The 19,332-nt window shown below is 39.0% G+C and overlaps 1 protein-coding gene across 1 annotated transcript in view; it reads right to left on the bottom strand.

Moving 5' to 3' along the window:
- Nucleotides 1-326: 326 nt before the first annotated feature.
- LOC102043201 (phosphoglucomutase-like protein 5) overlaps nt 327-19,332 on the bottom strand; it is a 79,069-nt gene continuing 60,063 nt past the window's right edge. Inside the window, exons 9-12 of the mRNA XM_014309879.2 lie at nt 16,763-16,898; nt 15,654-15,837; nt 11,941-12,075; nt 327-1,881 (exon numbers count right to left, since the gene is read on the bottom strand). Coding sequence (XP_014165354.1) covers nt 1,792-1,881; nt 11,941-12,075; nt 15,654-15,837; nt 16,763-16,898 — 545 coding nt within the window. The 3' untranslated portion in view covers nt 327-1,791. The remainder of the gene's footprint in view (nt 1,882-11,940; nt 12,076-15,653; nt 15,838-16,762; nt 16,899-19,332) is intronic.

The raw sequence follows: 19,332 nt of genomic DNA, 5'->3' as shown, positions 1-19,332 counted from the left end.
ATTATTATCCTGCACCTAGAGAAGTTGAATTTAAAAAAATATATGTATAGATATAAATAAATTTATAAATTAATAAGTAACTATAACTATAACTATAACTATAACTATAAAATATTATATAAACAAGGTTTCTGTGAAGATGAATGCTCTTACATTATAAAGTAGATGTCCAAACTCTGTGAAAATGTCTTGGTCATGGTCATACAAAAGAAAAATCTTTGTAAAAAGAACTACAGTCTTAAAATCTCTTTTGGTTTGTGGGAACATTTAGCAGTAAGGTAGGACACTAGGTGAGAACATACATCATTTGTTTAGAACCAATTAAGTAATAATGTAATTGTAATAAAGGCGACTTTATTAGGATGCTTGAAAGTGCAGGGTGTCTTGTCCACAATTATGTATTAAGACAGATATACAGCATTACTCTTTATTGTATACTAAGTGCTATAGCCATTTTCTGACAGAAGTGTTCAAAGAAATTTAAACAATTTCCTTTGCTGCAATATTATATAAGTTGTACTAAAATTTGACAACCACAATGAATTGAAATACACTGCAAAGAGGCAAGCTGCACAAAGCCACCTTGACGAATGATAGAAGTGATCATACCATTTCCAAGGAAGCAAAGCTTTCAAGCAAATCACATGCATAAAGTGTTTGTGTTCTTTTTCAGAGCACAGTATTGTAGCTAGAACTGCTGTATCACTTCACAGGCAGAAAAATGCTGATGTCCATATCCCCAACAGCCTTCTCAGATCTATGCCGGGAACATCTCTTGCACTCCCCAAATTTTTATTGCATGATCCACTGTCACCAAGAATCTAATAGAAACCATGTCCAGCGGGTGAGTCTGACTAGTATTTCTATTCAATTGATTAGGGTTTAATTCCCTCTCACTCACTTGCTTTGTGGTAAGTGGAGCACGAATATTCTGAAGACTTAAAAAAACTTCCGTAACTCCTAAACAATTGCTGAACTTGCAGAGATTATCTTTCAAACACAGTAAGCACCAGTATCATCTCCTGACATGAGGAATATTATGGAAGACAGTCAGATTCCATACCCGACATATTGCTGGAAGGACAAAATCAGCTTTATAGAACAAAGGCCTCCTTCTGGAGGAAAACAACCAAAGAGTCAAAAAATAAGGAAAATCTAAAGGCACAAGTCACATTGATATGTCCTAAAAGCAGGGGTAAAAAAGTATGGAATAACCCCATCTTTGAGCACAAGTGTAAGTGTGTCTACAACACTGCTGTCAGTGTGCATCTGTGAGCAACAGGAGATGCCTGAGAGGGGGCATGGAGCCAGGGGAGGAAATACACCCCGCGCAAAGCGTAGTACACGGCCCTATGACTCAGACATGCTCTGTACACCTCTTCAGAAACCTACCAGAACGTGACAAGAATCCCAAACAACACTCACCAAACACGCCTTTGCTTTGCAATTCCTCCCTCTCTCCCCCTTACTGAAATCTCTCCAACTTTTATCATAGCATTCAAAACAAGAAGCTGTCATTTTTTTGCTACATTACTGACAACATTTGAACGTTAAGGCCTCCTTCTTTAGTTATATTCTTATCAGAAACTATGATACTGCAGGTAAAACAAGTCAATACACTATTGCATTTGGAGATCAATGCAAATGATTACGCTTAATGTTATATTGAATTTTTCTTCCCACCTAACTTTTAAAATCATACAAGGCACAAATGGCTAACAAGTTTCAACAAGGTTCTGTCTCCTCCTTGCTGTTCCTCTTTTGGCCCTGGTTTAACAATCTTCTGTGGCTTCAAGTGATGACAGTGGGTCCCTTTCGTCCTGTCCTCTCATGAATCTGAGATATTTTCAGTGCAATTGCAATAAGAGGACTCAGGACAGCCTAAAGATGAAGAAATACATTGAATTACATAAAGCAGAAACATCAAAAGACATCTTACATTTATAAATCCTTCTTTTAACTGCACAATTATACAATAATAATAGTAAATAAGAATATCAAAAACTGACAGTTATGGCGTCTATTGCTGTTATACTTGACACAATGAAGTATCATGCTTAGTGTATGTTTTGTGAAGTGTTACACTGAGTATATCTAAGCTATGCAGAAAAGAGAAACAATAAATATACACTGTACTGATCACTCTCTGTGAAACAGGAAATGTGGAGCTCTTTGAAATTTGCAGTACAAAACAACCTAGAAATAACAGAGGTAGACTTGCTTCTATTCTGATGAGGGGAAGTAAAACAGATATTTTCTTCTTTCTCTAAATACACTTAATATGTGAAGCTTAGGGTCAGAAGGGACTGTAACAACCAACTACCTTAACAGAATTCACAGAAGTGTGTTTTGACTAATACCACATTCAACGGTATTAATAGGATAAATTCCAAGAGAACATCATGAACTTTCAAGTTTCAGGCTACAGACCTTATTAAACAACCATTTATACGCTTGAATGTGTGAGTACAGATGACAGCTATGATAGTACCACATGAAAATCAAGTAAAACACAATTTTTAAATTACTTTGGATCTTCTTTCAGTTAGTTAAATGATTCACAAAGATAAAATGGCAGAACTGAGTTTTGTGCAAAAATTTTATTTTCAGAGACTCATATATTTGGTTACCAAACTAATTCTTTGATCCCTAGAGATTTTCTACAGCTGTCCCTTTCAAATAAACGAATTCCAGTTTCACATACATTAGGTTTGAGAATCAAATGAAACAGAACAGTAATTCTGGAGAGCTGAAATTATAGATATCTTTTTTATAAGCCTGTATAATCAATACTTTGAATCTGTTTCAGCCACCTGACAGTTTCTGACAGGACGAGGCATTTCTTTACTTATGCAAACAGTCGGACAGTTAAATCAAAAAGAGTGAAGTGACTAACTTTGCAAGCAGAGTCATGGAATAACACCATGAATGCCATTGGTGTCAAGTGAGTTTATGATTAAGCTCAGTTATGCACAAGTGTGAGCAGTCTGACATGTTATTGTTAAAAAAGCTCCATATTTGTAGATATCTATGTTCTGAATAATCACTGAAGCAGAACACAAGTCTATTAAAGTCAAACCTACTTAGAGAAGATTAATATGTAGAGCATAAATTCATATCTATGAGCAAATGCTGCAAAAGTAAATATTAAAATGTGCCAATTTATAAGGTCTGGATGAGACTAAAGCATTTGAAGTTCTCCAGCACTCCCCTAAGAAACCACTTCCTTATTTAATCTAAAAAGTACAAGAAAAATCAAAAAGCAACTCTCCTGACCTGCTTTACTGGATCCTGCTTTTTTAGGCAAGAAATGCACTCTGAGTTAAAAAAAAAAAAAAAACCACAAGCAACACTTTACACAATGCTGGAACAAAACACAGAATCAAATGAGTTTATCTAACACCCAATTACGAAAACAATTTAGCTTGCCAAATGATACCAATTACTACTAAATATTCTGCTTGTTGCAATCATGCCTCTCAACAGAGAAAGTCCTTTTTTAATTCTGTCTTTCCACACTTCAATTTAATTTTTATACTTTCTTCATCCAAAATATGTAAAAAAGGCAAAAGTGCATAATATATGGAATGGCAAGAACAGGAGAGAATAACAAGAAACTAGGACTACATATGCCTTTTAAAAATTCCTTTACTTCTGCCATGAATAGTTTACATTTCAGCAGCAAGAGATAAATCTCAGCCAACAATCATTTATCACTAATATTCCTCTAGAAAGACTTCTATATCTCAAGGAGATCTTTTTTAAAAGTATTTTTTATTGGTTCTGTCTACTTGAGAAACTGTAAAACTTTACTATTGACATTTCAACTCTAAGTGACAACTGAAATTGCTCTGGATGTTAAATAGCCCATTTATCTCTTGGCAACTGTTTAGGACATATGGCATGTTACCCTTTAGATAAAATATAAGAATTGAAAATTAACAGAACTGACTTAATCAGAATCTTGCTTTAGTAATCATAGGTAGAAGTTATATCTCTAAAAAAAATAGCTGGGAGGAATGATTATGAGAAAATAAATCAAGCAAGCAGATATCTAACATCAGGCACACCAGATTAAAAGCTTTTTCCTTGAGAATAATCTGTACCAGAGCTGTCGGACACGTATCATTCCTCTTGGCTCGTTAGCAATTTTTCTCTCTGTGATCTTGCAAAAAAATTCCATACAATTTCCTCTCTTCTAATCAAGTTCGCAGATAAGATTTGTCCCAGTGATGCATCAGGTTTATCAAAAAGTTAGGAAGGGCTGAAATGTACCTGCTTGCATGTTAAAAAGCTCAGCATTGTGCCTGTCCTGTCGTAAGGGCTCAACACAAAGCTCAGCACAGTGTGCTTGCTTTGGCCTTCCATTCCAAAAACACCAGAAGTCTTTGGAAAGGTTTATGCTACAGCCACCTGCCCTAAGGATCTAAGGGATGTGGTTCATTGTGAAACAAACTGAACTGACTTATAATATGCACAGCACTGGTGGTGTTCACTTGATTCAGCTGAGAAGAACACCCTCCACAGAAAAAAAAGGAAATTGACCTCTCTAGTCTTGTGCATAGTCTGCCTGTTAGCACAACCAGAATTACAATAAAGGTCAAGAAACCAGATGTTCTGCCTCTGGCAATTAGAGGAGGGCAGACATGAAAGGTGAAATAAACAGAAGGAAAATGGAAACCAAGTGGAGCATGAGGACATCTATGTTCACAAAAGATTCGTTCTTTTCTAGTATAACCAAAGAGCTTTGAAGGAAAATTAGGTTTGATTAACTAATTTCCCTGATTCGTGGAATATTTGATAGTGTCCCATGATTTATTTCCTTTGCAGTCCCAGTTGATTTAAAATTTCTTCACTCTACAGTGTGACTTCGAGAAGAATCTGAAGCTAAAGTACCTGAATAGCACAAACATGCTGCATTATCTAAGAGTGTGTTCAAACAGATAAAAGTCTCCACATTCCATGTGTCCTCTAAGAAAATCTTATGAATTTTAACAGTAAAGGCAAAACTTTTATTATGGTTCAACTCCAGCCATCAACTAAGTACCCCACAGCTGCTTGCTCACTTCCCTGACCCTGGCAGATTGGTAGAGAATTGGAAAAATGTAAAACCCGTGGACTGAGATAAGGACAGCTTAATAACTGAAATAAACTAAGATACAATAACAAAACTAATAATAAAAGGAAAAAGAATGAGAAATAAAACCCAACTAAACTCACATAAATTTTGCATAATACAGCACCCACCACCCACTGACTGATGATCAGCCTGACCTGAGCAGCCATCAGCCCCTCACAGCTAACTCCCACACAGTTAATACACCAAACAAGACGTTCTGTGCATGGAATATCCCTTTGGCCAGTTCAGGTCACCCATCACAGCTATGGTCCCTCCCAGATTCTTGTGGACCTCCTCACTGAGAAAGCATGGGAGACTGAAAAGCCCTTGACACGGGTTAACTTCTACTTAGCAACAACTACAACATCAGTGTGTTATCAGCATTATTCTCATACCAAATCCAAAACAGCACTGCACCACCTAGTAAAAAGAAAATTAATTCTAGCCAGATGAAACCAGAACAATTTCATATAATTTTTATGGACTGTACTGTATGTTCTGATAGCTAAACAGAGTAATGCTAAAAACCCCTCAAAAGTAAACAGACAGGCAATAATTGTCTAGCAAACTGCACTTGTGCTTAGTGCGGTACATGCCTTGCGAGAACCATACCGATTCCTTTCATTTTGTCCCAATGAAGTGATATAGAACCCAGGACTTCTGGATTGTTCATCTCAGTTCCCTGCTCTTGGATCATCTCGCACCATAAACAATCATTTTCTATAATCACTCACATATACAATCACATATAACAAAATTTTTTCATATACCAAACAAGATCCACCTGCAAATCAGAGGGTTTTTCTCTCTGCTGCTAACTTTTCAAAACTCATTTCAGAAATTCATGAAATGAATCTCTGATGATCAAGATGTATTTTTAACCTTTTTTTCTTTTTTTTTTTTTTTTCTGCTTTCTATTTGGCTTGCCTTTTTCAATAAAAACACAAAGAAGCAACTCCTGCCCCAAAGTCTTTGCTTGGCTAATCTTATGATTCCATAGCTAACTAGTCCATTGTTTACTAGCCTACAGCAAAAGTAACTGCAGTATTTGTGATTCACTGCATCCCATTGAAAGAGTACCCAATATAGACTGCACACAAGTGAAGGAATTAGTTGATGTCATTGCACAGCCACTCTCCTTGATATTTGAAGTCATGGCAGTCCCAGGTGACTGGAAAAAGGGAAAAACATTGTACCCACCTTTAAGAAGGGTAGAAAGGAGGAATACTGAGAAATACTGACCTGTCAGCCCCACCTCTGCCTGGGAATATCACAAAACAGATGCCTCTAGAGCTGTGCACATGTAGGACAGGGAGGTGATTCAGGACAGACAATACAACTGTACCAAGGCAGATCCTGCCTGATCAAGTCAGTGGCCCTCTTCAGTGGGGTGATGGTATCAGTGGACAAGAGAAGGATTACAGATGTCATTTTTCTTTATTTTACTGCAAAGCCTTTGGCACAGTCCCCCACAACAACCTTCTCTCTTGACTGGAGAGAGATGGACTCAGTGGGTGGACTGTTCGGTGGATAAGGAATTGGTTTGATAGTCACATCCAGAGGGTGGTGGGCAATGGCTCAGAGTCCTAATGGACTTGAGTGAAAAGTGGTGTCCCTTGGGGGTCCACAATGGGACCAGTCTTATTCAGTATCTTCATTAATGACATGGACAAAGGGATCAGGCGCACCCTTAGCAGATTTGCAGATGACACCAACCTGAGTGGTGCACTTGACACACCTGAAGGATGGGATGACATCCAGAGTGATCTGGACAAGCTCGAGAAGTGGGCCCATGGGAATCTCATGGAATTTTTAAGACCAAGTGCAAGGTGCTGCACGTGGGTCAGAGCAGCCCTGGTACCAGCACAGGCTGGGGGTGAACAGATCCCAGCAGCCCTGCCCAGAAGGGCTTGGGGGTGCTGGTGGCTGAGAGGCTGCACATGACCCAGCCATGGGCACTCCCAGCCCAGAGAGCCACACGTGTCCTGGGCTGCATCCAGAGCAGTGTGGGCAGCAGGGCCAGGGAGGGGATTCTGCCCCTCTGCTCTGCTCTGCTGAGAGCCCACCTGCAGGGCTGCATCAGCTCTGGGCTCCCAGCACAGGAAGGACATGGACCTGCTGGAGGGAGTCCAGAGGAGTGACACCAAGCTGAACAGAGGCATGGACCACCTGCCCTATGAGGAAAGGCTGACAGAACTGAATTTGTTCAGCTTGGCAAACAGAAGGCTTGGGGGTGACCTAAGTGCAGCCTTCCAGCACCTAAAGGGAGCCTACAAGAACTTTTTAATGTAGTGACAGGGCAAGTGGGAATGGATTAAAACTGAAAGAGCAGAGTTTAGATTAGATACTAGGAAGAAATTCTTTACTGTGAGGCTGCTGAGGCACTGGAACAGGCTGTCCTGAGAAGCTGTATATGTCCCATCCTCCATCTTCAAAGTCAGGTGTGGATGGAGCTCTGAGCAATCTGGTCTAGTGAGGAAGGCTGGAGCTACATGATCTTTAAGGTCCCTTCCAACCCAAGCCATTCTATAATTCTGTGTCAACACCTATTTATTGCTGACAGAATTCACATAATAAATTAAAATGTACTGTAAACAGAGCTAATTAAGTTATCATCAGAATAATGGGGACTATTGACTACTAACACTTTTTTCAGGACATTTATCCTGAAACAGCAGCACAACATGTGGTTGAAGAACACACTGGATTTACAAGTACAATCATGGTGGATCATTTCTTTCTTTGCCTTTGTATATGCAATTTCCTGTTTGAATCTTATCCAAGTTCAATAATACATCCACGTGGCTAAACAAAGGACAAGACACGTGTGGAGATGTACAAATATCAAATATTGACGTGACATAACAAAGTAAGACCATAAATGAGATTAAAGGTCTCACAAAGTCTTATTTTAGTAGTTCACGCCCACTGAACATCTCTCTACTTTTTACAACTGTATTAAATTTAGGAAAACTCATAGCTCTGTTCACTTAGAAAAACATACATGCCAATGCATAAAGGTCCAATTCATGTAAGACTTCAGAGAGAAACCTGTTGTTTGTCATAATGAACTGAGCTTTCTGAAATGCTAGCTGGATGCCTATTTGAATAGTTAAAAACAAAGAAATAATTTTTAAATATAAATCTTCCATGTAAAAACTATCTGGAAAGCACTATTCTCAGCCACATCAATAGAATGGTCTTTAATTCTAGAGCAGAATATTTCAGTTTTAGAAAAGTGTTGGGCATTGTTTTCAAGACTTTGTTTTAGATCTAGATTGCATCACCACTCCAAGTTATGCAATATTCAAATCAGTAATACATTGAATTGAATTTGATTTGTTTGAATTGAAAACATTGAGTTGTTTCTGATATACTTTGGAGACAGTAAAATGCTGATTTTTCTTTATTGCTCCTGATTTTCACTGTTGATATTGGCTTGCAGAAATAACTGAACAGAAAAAAAGTAGCAACCCCTTATTTCCCAAGTGTCCATGAAGCTGCTTCTGCAAATTTCTTTACATGGATCATTCAACAGCCAGAAGTCATGGCTATTCACATTTGTCCATGACCTCAAACATACATTATTGGCATGTTTTACCACTTTCCCCTGAAGAACTTTGTTGTAAATCAGGAAGTTGTCGATGCTTTATGCTAGGCAGAAAGTACTACCAATTAATTGTATGAAAGATAGTACTAAAATATTATTTGGGTGACTCTTACATTCATTAACACCTATGGCTTTCAACACATACTGGCCTACATATAAACTGGAACAAAAGGTCAAGAAGGTCCACTTCAACTCAAAAAGTGCCACAATTAGTGTTCCAGAATAATGTGCACATCTCAACACGCACACTGGAAAATGTAGTTCAGACATTTACTTATTTGTGAAAGAGTCACCCTCAGAAGCTACACTGTCAAAGACTACAGAAGCAAAATAAAAGAACTTGAACATTACTGTAAAGTTGGATGATTAATTTTGGAAAAGGCTTTGTCTGGAAAAGGAAAGGGGGGGAAAAAAGCATGCTGGTATGAGGCAAAGTCAAGCTAATTACCATAACGATTCAACAAAATGGAACCTCCAACATGACTGAGTTGCCTGTCAAGACGGAGACATTTATTTTCTGTGACAAAAAGGAAAAGATGTATCAAGGTATTTTTGCCTTTCAGTTCAGGTTTTGACTGGAATTGTCACCAGGCAAAAACATGGAGCAGTGCATTATCTAAAACAAGATGTTGGAAAGACATGGTGCAATAAACAGGACCATCTGAATATTTACTTAAGCAGCTAACCATCAAACAATCTTGTCTTGGTTTATGATATAAAAGGTATGGAAGGGAGATTTTCTTGATCAGCTGTTTCAGAAAGAGTGCAATAATACAGAAACTACATACAATTGTCTCCTCAGCTACACAAAAACACCATTCAAAACGTAACAACTTTCTTAAATACCATAAGGTAATACATAAAGTATACGTATATACTTAACATACTCGTTTCTGTCAGTGCTTTTTCCATAACTGACTACTTACATATATGCTGTGTTCCTATTACTGACAGCAAATAGGTAACAAAGTTCTTGAAACTACATATCTGTCACACCTCTTTTAGATGTGTGCATATCAATATGAACTTTAAAGCAAACTGAACAATAAAGGAATTACAGTATTATGAAAACTATGGCACCCCTTCCTAGCAACGCTGTTTTCTAAAAAAAAGGGTATTTTATTGACATTCTTTTACATACTTCACTGAAGACTATCAAATGTTCTCCTGGGAAATGTTTAGTTATTTTTGTACTTGAGGATCTCCTAAAATTTATGCACTGTCTTGAAGTCCACCATCTGCCTGTCAGATACAATCTATGACCTTGTTGTTTCTAATGCACTCATGTTGTTGGCAAAGCATGCAGCCAGGGCAAGGAAAGAGAAGCAGTGGGAAATGTGCAATATTATGCAATGAGAAACCAAATAAAGAATTTATTGTATTAATTGAGATGAAACTTCTATTTATCCCAGATGTTATGCACACGGCAGGAGATGAGGAGGGTGTTTACAGTACCGTATATTTCCTGAGGCAGTCTGGATATCAAAATGCCTGTCTGCACTGCATAAATGCAGGAAAGTCCCTGTAGCAAGTTTCAAGGCAGTGACGTTTCTAACCCTGGGATTATTTGTTCACTAGTGAATATCCTGATGAAACAGCCAAAAGTGCTGTGATCTGACAGGCTCCATTACCAATACAGAAAAAAAATCCCTTCCAGCCTTTTTTCTGTCCTTGGGAATAACAGACCCATTTGGGGTGCTGAATAAAGACCAAACTCTGAAATCCTTGAGGACAGTCATAAGCTCTACTGGCCTGCTTAGGATCCCCTGAGGACTTTCCCCTGCACCCTGGCCAAGGTCCATTACAGCCTGTCCCAGGGGTGTTGGTCCCTGCCTGAGCTAAGCCATAGGAGTGCTTGTCTCCAGCCTTATCTCTGCCTCTGCTGCCTGGGTGGACCTCAGGCCCATGCTACAGGCAGCTTCTTTCCCTGAAAGACTGCTTGGATATGTGCTGTATCTTGTCTCCAGTTTTGACTTTGACCCTGTCTCCTGAGTAGGTCTACTCATCCTTGTCTCCAGCTTTGTCTCTGGTACCATCTTCTGCTGCCCTAGATGAACCCTGCCTCTGATCCATCACTTGTTGAGGGAGCTTGCTACAAGAGAGCCGCCCTGTCCTCCTCACTTTCCTGCTGTAGGACAGTCCCCTGGACAAGGAGGGCACTGCCTGTGGTGCAGCAGGATGCCTGGCTCCTACTGCCCTGTGCAGCAGACCCACTCCTGCTGCTCCCTGGACATGGTCTGTATTCTGGCAAGACTTCATGCACCTCTCTGAAGCAAATGCAAGCAGAATTTAATAGATCATATCTGCAGGCATGGGATCTGCAACATTTCTGTGACAACTGAAGCACTTTTCATGACTGACGCACGACTGTTTAACAGCATAAGAAGAAACTCACTAAGTTTATGGTCAGAATCTGATGAAGCATCAAACACCTACCTAGAGCTCAAATTCATTTGACAGCATATATGTTTTTGTAGATTTGCATTTGCATTCCAGTCATGAAGACACAACTACATGAGACTAAATACTATGGAGTTTTGATTTACTACAAGCCAAATGCTTAACTTCTTTTCCATGAAATATCCTTAGTCCTCTCTTGTATATCACAGTATAAAGAACATTTACTGAGAAGAACTGAAGAGTGTGGAGTGTGATTTATTTTATTAATTGCATAAGGCATCCGCTGGACAATCCAGCAGCTTGCTCTTAAGCTTTACTCTTCTTGGGAAAAAATCTGGTTATGATATGAGATAATTCTGAGACAGCTGCAAGTCTTTCCCTTACAAGGAATCCCTACATTGTTGAGACTCTGGTATCCACATTTCCTAACTGTACTCTGATTGTGAAGAGTCCTTGGGACGCCCTAATTAAGTGGCTCTCAGATAATCTCCTTCAAAAATGGTTATCTTATTTTTAAAATACTGTTCCATAAATGAAATCACAACTCTAAAAAACTTCTGAAAAAAAATTCTAACTAGAATGACTTCTCTTAACAGACTTGAAGTCATTGATTAAAAATGCTGGTCCTTCCTCAACAGGTGTACACTTACAAGACCAAGGAAATCTTCTACAAACACAGTACATCAGTCAAAGCATTGAGTGTTGCTTCTGATCAAAGATGAAAACCTGTAGCCACTGCTATTACTGAGGCAGTGCTTTACTTACTGACCTACTACAATCCTGTGGTTCTACAGTCCTGTGGTTGCATTACCTGTGGTTCCTTATTGTGTTGGCTAGGATCCTTTTCATAACTCTCTGCATAGATCCGCAGAGTAGCTCTCACATGACTAGAAGCACTCATTCTGAAGATGAGTCTGGAAGCATCTGAAAAAATAATCCGCAGCCCCTACGAAAGGAGAAGGAACATCATACATGTAAGGTCACAGTACCTTAACAAATCACCAGCCACTGCTCCAAAATAAAAGTGAAAGGAAGAGTCATCTGAATGCCATTCTTCTTGCCTCACAACTTTGGACAACACACTCATTACTTTTGTCCTAGGTTGACTATATTATGCTTTTGTCTCCAATAGTCTTGTTCTGTTTATGCTGAATAATAAGTTTTGCACCTTTAAGACTTGTTCGAGAGAGTGAAGGGGGGAGAGAAGAAGTGTGCAGTTTGTTTTCAGACACTGCACTCACTCCTCCACATACCTGCTCCTGGATTGTGATGTCTGCGGATGGATTTGGATCTCTTCCAAATTTGCCCTGAACCAGGACACTCTTTTTTCCCCTCTGAACACTAAAAAAGATGTTGTGCATTCCCTCCCACTCCTAATAACAAATACTCTCTTACTGTTGTTTTTATTTCTTTTACTTGATTTGCTCTTACTCTGTGTGGCAAAGCACAAAATCAACAGCCTGAGAAATAGGTATAAGATCACTAAAGGCAAGTGGCTTACAAAACAGCTACAGAATCCCTGGATCAAAAAATAGTTGTCAATAGTGAATACAAGAGACAGGACCAGCTGCTACCTGTCAAATACTACACATCAATATATGACTGCAAGAACTTCAGTAAGTCCATAGTACAATTTGGAAAACTTAAGGTGTTAATTGATTTCAAGTACATTACTTCATGCAAATTAACTTGTGCGTAATAAAGAGGATTGATTAATTAATTAATTAATTAACTAAAAATTCGCTTTTTGCTGCCATCTTCACATCCTTTTTTCTTTTATCCTCCCCCCATTGTACTACACAGATGAACGCTTTTTTTTACAGACCACAGGTCATATTCTTGGATCCACAGTTTCTGTACAGGAAGTCATTAAGGCTGGAGAACTAAATTGCACACATAAATTGTTGCAGTGTTGCAATATTCTACCAGCTGTACACTAATACACATTCTAGTTCCCTTTATGTAAATGGTATCCTTAGACTAAGTACAGCCTCTGATAAGCCACTGAACTTTTCTTCCCCTTTGTCCTTCTGCTGTCAAAGGTCTAGTGCACAAACTGAGATCCGTGCTACTTTTGTTTAAAGGGCAGTAATCCATTAAAAAATGAAAGAAGATAATAAAAAGATGCATTTTATTTTTCCAGTTTTATCAGCAGCTTGACAAGACACTGATGTTGGAAATGCAGTATGTCAATATTCTAAAGCATAAGTAAAACCTAAGTAAAACCTTTGTTTCCTCAGATATATGCCAAAACATCTTTAGCACCATATAAGGCATTGTTTGATAGTCACAGACTCATAGAATGGTTTGGGTTGGAAAGGACTTCTAAAGGTCAACCAGTTCTGATGTCATCAGGTCATCATGTTCACTGCAGTGGGCAGGGACATTTTCAATCAGATCTGGTTGCTCAGAGCCCCATTCAACTCGACCTTGAATGATTCCAAGGATGGGGCATCCCCCGTCTCTCTGGACAACCTGTTCCAGTGTCCCATCACTCCCATTGTAAAAAAAAAAAGTCTTCCTTACATCTAGTCTAAATTTATTCTTTTAGTTTAAAGCCATTACCCCTTGTACTACTGCAACAGGCTCTGCTAAAAGAATTGTCCTCATATTTCTTACAAGCCCTCTTGAAGTACTGAAATGTCACAATAAGGTCTCCCTGGGGCCTTTTGTCTCTTAGTATAATGGCCAACTTTTACGTCTCATCCTTATAATTCAAATTTTACACAAAAATGCCACTGGTCCCATCCCTGGCTTGCTGGACCCTCAGGAGCAGCATTTTTATGTGCTGACATGTGCAAAAACACAGTACAGCTTTAAAAATTAGAAGACTTCAAGAACAACAGAATGTTTCATTTGATTTTAAATCTCATCATTGCAGCATGACAAACAATATTAATGGGTTTCAAGAAACAGAATTAATTAGAAGCAACAGTCTGTGTGTATTGTTCGTTTCCTATTTTCTCGTGGCTGTGTTTTCTGAATATGTTGTTTATTAACATTGAATAACTACCATGTAGCCAGCTTCTCATTCATTGCAGTTAGACTGAATATAAATCTCTCTCCCCTATGTTCTGGGGAATAAAACTTGGCACATACTCCTGAACACTTAGCTGAAAAATCCACACAAAGCCTATGACAGTCTGAAAGAGATAGCTGCATTTAGATGATGAGCAAGCTACCCGAGGAAAATGGCAGCAGTGAACTGTTGTTTCATTTGCGTAGATCAATAACCTCTCCAATTTAGTGTGCTTGCAGAATCCCACTGAGGCTGCAGACATATGAAGCAAGGAATGTGTCCTTGCCAAAGGACAAACTGGTTGAAGTGTACTCTGAATAAAGAGGAGCTACTCCCTATGAAAAGACATGCTTTCTGGTTTTATGGGCTCCCCTTCAGAGTCTATCTGAAAACAAGCCAAGTTATGTTTCTCTGTTTGTGTTACATGGTGATATGATTCCTATACAGAGTAAGTGCTTTGGAGAAAAAATTAAGGGAAAGAAAAGCGCAATTAAAATTCACAAGCTGCTTTTTGAACTACAAAGGTCAGGAGTTTGCCATGTCTGTAATTTTCCACTAGACTAGGATATGACAATATACTCATATCTTGTTTCAGTAGTAATATGCAACAAGAAAGTAGCTCAGTGGCAGATAGGCTGCTCATATTTTCTGGATGCAATGATGAATGAAAGGTACAAAGACTCTGAGCAAAAAGGCATGACAATAGTTTTAATGGCTTGTAATATCATTTCCTAGGGTCTGTTTAGGTCAAATAATTTAAAAACCAGAGAAACCATGACCATAAAAACATAAACAGCATAAAATCAGGACAAACCTTAATAGGAGTCACAGCCCATATTCAAGTTACTTGAATATAAATTTACACCTGGTAGAAGTACATAATGAATTTCGAGCACATAATGAATTTCCAAACACTGAAGGCTCAGTTTGAACTGCAGTTCTTGATAACCAAGGAATCTCAGTAGAGATGGAGTCCAGAAGGAGCTGGTAATTTGGGCTAGGGATGTCAAATATGCCTTCATAGACTACAATCTTCTAAAGTCTTCTGCATCCTACTGGCTACAGTAGATATTACATCTCAGTCATGTAAATCCTGTGGGTCACCAGGAACAAGAATTTCTTTTTCGTTTGTTTGTTTGTAATGTATAGCCAGTGCAGATTTCAGACAGAAAATTGAAAAAGGGAACACCTTGATTCCATACGATATTTTCTGGAAAAGGAGCCCTCCTATACATGCATTGCTTTCAACAGGGACTTCATCCCATCCTAGGCACACTGTGACACTATTGTCTCCAGTTATGTACAGCAAGCGCAAGATAAACTAAAGGTGGATTATCTTATCCAGACTGAACTAATCTTAAGTAAGAAATGTAGTATCTATCACAACAAAGGAAACACCGTCCCAGAAATAAATGGACAGTCTTGCCGGCTGAACTTCAGAGGCAACACTGTTGGAGACAATATGACAGCTGAAAAACTTTGCTAATCCATCACTACAGACATACCTGTCTTTTGGTCACAGTGCCATCCACAGGATCTATGTACTCAAAGCTGTCTGTTCTTTCCACACTGTAGATATTGTTACCCACAGCAAACTGCTGATGGCTGAATGATTTGTCAGTGATCAAAGCTTCCAGGTCTCTCATTATGAAATATGCTGTTCTGGGTTCCAGTGCTTCATAATCAAACCTTGCACATATATCAAAAAAAAGGTAGAACCAGAAAGTAAGTCCCCAGAGCTGAGAAGACAGTTCTGCTTTCAGAGAACTCTATATACTCACAGTTAGCAATTTACTGCTTACTTCAAAAATTAGAAATGAACCCCTGAAGTACTGATTGCAAATGAAACAAGCACACACATGGAAATCCTGTGCCATCTAACCATTACATGTGTGCAGCCATAGTTCTACATTGGCCACCTGACTCTAAATCAACAGAAAGCATCTAGAAAATGCAATTTCTAAAGCAGCATAGAAAATACACAGCTAGCTTTCAAAACCTAATGACACAATCAATGCAGTGCTCAACAGACAAGTGAAATAGAGAGAACTTTGCTACAAGTTTTGAGGAACAGCTGTGTGCAAAAGATCTTACAAATGGCAAACCCTGGATTAAGAGAGAGGCAGAAGCAAAGATGAAAATGACAGCTAGAACTCAACATACTGAGACCTTAATAAAAATAAGTAAATGCTTGTATCTTTGGAAGAGTTATCCTGAATTGGAAGCAGGCATAGGTTTCAGCTCTCTCTAAAACAATGTCACATGGAAGCACTTATAGAAAAAAATGCAGGAACAAATTTTGCTGGGATTATGTTTCTTTTTCAACATTATGTAACAAGGTGCACCTATACATTCCACAAGGAAATAATTCAAATCTTTCTGCCATTCAATATTTTAAAATTACTCATATGCTAGCAGTGACATATACATGTAGCTCCTTTTTCTGACACTTACTCCTCTGAAAAAGCCTGTCTACAAAACAATCATAATCTGTGGCACATTTTCATTCTGTATGAATGCACACCTAAGTGCAGCTGAGCACATTGAAACAAGCAATGATTGTAGGACAATTCTCCTATGAGCTGCCTAAGTGCCTTTTCCTCATTTTTCTCACCTGCAGTAGTAGTGCCGGCCAAATTTTGCCCAGTGATCCCTGACAATCTCCTCCACACTCTGCTTTCGAGCTGCTAGGATTGAAAGCCAAACTAGCACAGCCCACAGTCCATCTTTCTCTCGAAGGTGGTCAGACCCTAAAGAGACAGACATTAAGCACATTATTTGGTATCACTGCAAATCAGAAAACAAGGTAAGAAGGCTGGGAAAATGTCTTATTTAACTGTGCATGTCACATAACAGTAATCAATAGTACTAGCCCCAGCACCTCTGATATGTTTTAGACGGAAAACCAGAACTAATGCTTAAAATGTGACCTATTTATACATGACAAAGCTCATACTTGCAAAGTTAAATTAAAATTTGTACAAGTATCTGAATAGAAACAGTAGCAGTTTGAAAACACTGGCAGTCATTATTCCTTCTTACTGATATACAGTGTTTTCTCTACATCTCTGCTGCTGTTTCCCAGAACTGGGCTAGATATGCGAACCCCAGACATGAGCCAGAATGTTCTCCTTTATCAGAGTCAAGCTCAACAGCATCTCCTTATCTCTGCAGATATTCATCTCCAGATGTCAAACTGCAGAGAAAGAATTTCCCATTCCATAAAAATTGCAAGTTTCCAGAATGTTCATGACCTCCAGCCAGGACAACAACCAAGTGCTTGAAATGATTCTTCCGGAGCGAAAAAAGAAACCAAGCAAACTAGAGAGTGGGACTACTCCCTTTTTTATACTTCTTCATACCTCTCAGTGCTAAAGAAGACTGGACGCTCCTATCTAGATCCCTTCATAGATTCGTATTTATGAAGAAAGAAATTGTTCCAACAATGAAGACTAGGAGCAGTTTTGGAATCCCCCAAATGATTCAACATGTGGTCTCAGATCTCAGTAAGGTCCAAGACTGCTGGCACTCAGTAAATACTGATAGCAATTTTATAAGCCAACAGACTCAAGAAACTTGAAGAGATATCAAATATGTAGCCATTGCTCTATAATACTACTAAATTCGGTTAAATTTTGTTGGCTACAGCCTTGGTTTTCTGTCTACTCACACATTATTTAAACCATGAGTATAAAGTAAGTGCAGCAATTCAGAAGTTTTGTTTACTTCATGAAGTACCTACTCATTATGGAGGCAACCAATTAAATTATCTGTCCTTAGAAGACAGTTAACAAAAGAGAGGAATCTAAAAACTCTTAGGTTGAAAACCTGTTTTCTGAAATATTCTTCTTCCTCAAATACAAAAATCCTGTTGCAGCAAGACTGCTTTGTACGGCTTGACCTTACATAAAAGGCTGCAAGGTCCACACAGCCATCTGTCAAAATAGCAGTGTTTTGCTACTGGCAGAGGACAGTTCCCATAATATAAATTGATGAACTGAAGCTGTTAATCCAGTGAAAAACTGTCAACATATTAAAGGCATATAAGGAAAATAACAAGATGTGCAGCAAGCTCCCATGATTCCTAGGTCAATCACAGCTGCCACCTTGCACTTGCAATCCCTCTTCTTGGGAGAAAGCAACAATCGGCAGCCTCTGCTCATATGGATTTTCTAAGAGCCCACTGTCCTGGGTCTGCCACAGATCTGACTGTCACTTAGGCTTCTTGTGTTATATTCAGCCTCAACACTGTTTATTCTTAACATTAAATTAACTACCACAGGGTTAAATAAATGCAAATTACTATTCAGCACAATATTCAAGTTGTATAGGAATGATTACTGAACACTTGCTGATGAGGACAAAGATTTGCACAAAGATTTTATTTATGTCTGTGTGTTAGGTATTACAGAAAACAAGAACACTGTGGATGGTTCAAAGAGCTGAGACAGCAACACGCCTTCACATTTGCAAAGTAGCTGTCATGATAGTAAGAATATCTCTTTTTTGCTATTTGTTCTGTAATCTGCAAGCTCACTGCAACAACAGCAGTGTCCTATTACAACAGCCAGAGTTTAGGCCTGGAGCTTGAGGAGCTGCTGCAAGAGGAGCCACAGCTCACTCTGATCCCTGCTCCAGTACCGTGAAATCATGGAGTGTCAACCAGTCACAAGAAAAAGGGCAGGGTTATTTATGAGCTCTCAAAGCTTTGCAAATGGCTTCAGATAAGAAAGCAAAACAAATGTCCCTCTACAGAGAGTCAGTCCTTCAGACATTCAGGCATAGAATCACAGAATTGTTACAGCTGGAAGGGACCTTAAAGGTCATCTCTCACCTCTTCTACTCCCTCAGTGCAGTAATATGCTAGATCAGCTTAAGGACATCTTCTACAGGAACAGCAGCAATATGTCCTATGTATAATAAAGTCAGCTTACTTGTAGGCAAAGCAGGCAGCAGAGTCACTGTCACTGTCACCAAAGCCAAGAGTCTGTTCCCAGATAATGGTGCAGGCTTCTGCCCCTGCCACCAAAAGAGAAATCCAGAAGAGCTTTCACTTCCCCTGATATATTGTTCCTCTGGTAACAGCAAGGAAAGTCATCACATCACCATAGGGGCTGGGGACGCTCAGGGGACTCTGAGAAGAGCAGGGCAGGAGCAGCCAGGCCAGCAGCCAGGGCCTGCTCA

Source organism: Geospiza fortis, unplaced genomic scaffold (assembly GCF_000277835.1).
Source record: "Geospiza fortis unplaced genomic scaffold, GeoFor_1.0 scaffold456, whole genome shotgun sequence".
In the NCBI taxonomy this organism is placed as follows: Eukaryota; Metazoa; Chordata; class Aves; order Passeriformes; family Thraupidae; genus Geospiza; species Geospiza fortis.
Note: the sequence above shows the minus strand (reverse complement) of the source record. Positions and strands in the feature narration are given on the sequence as shown.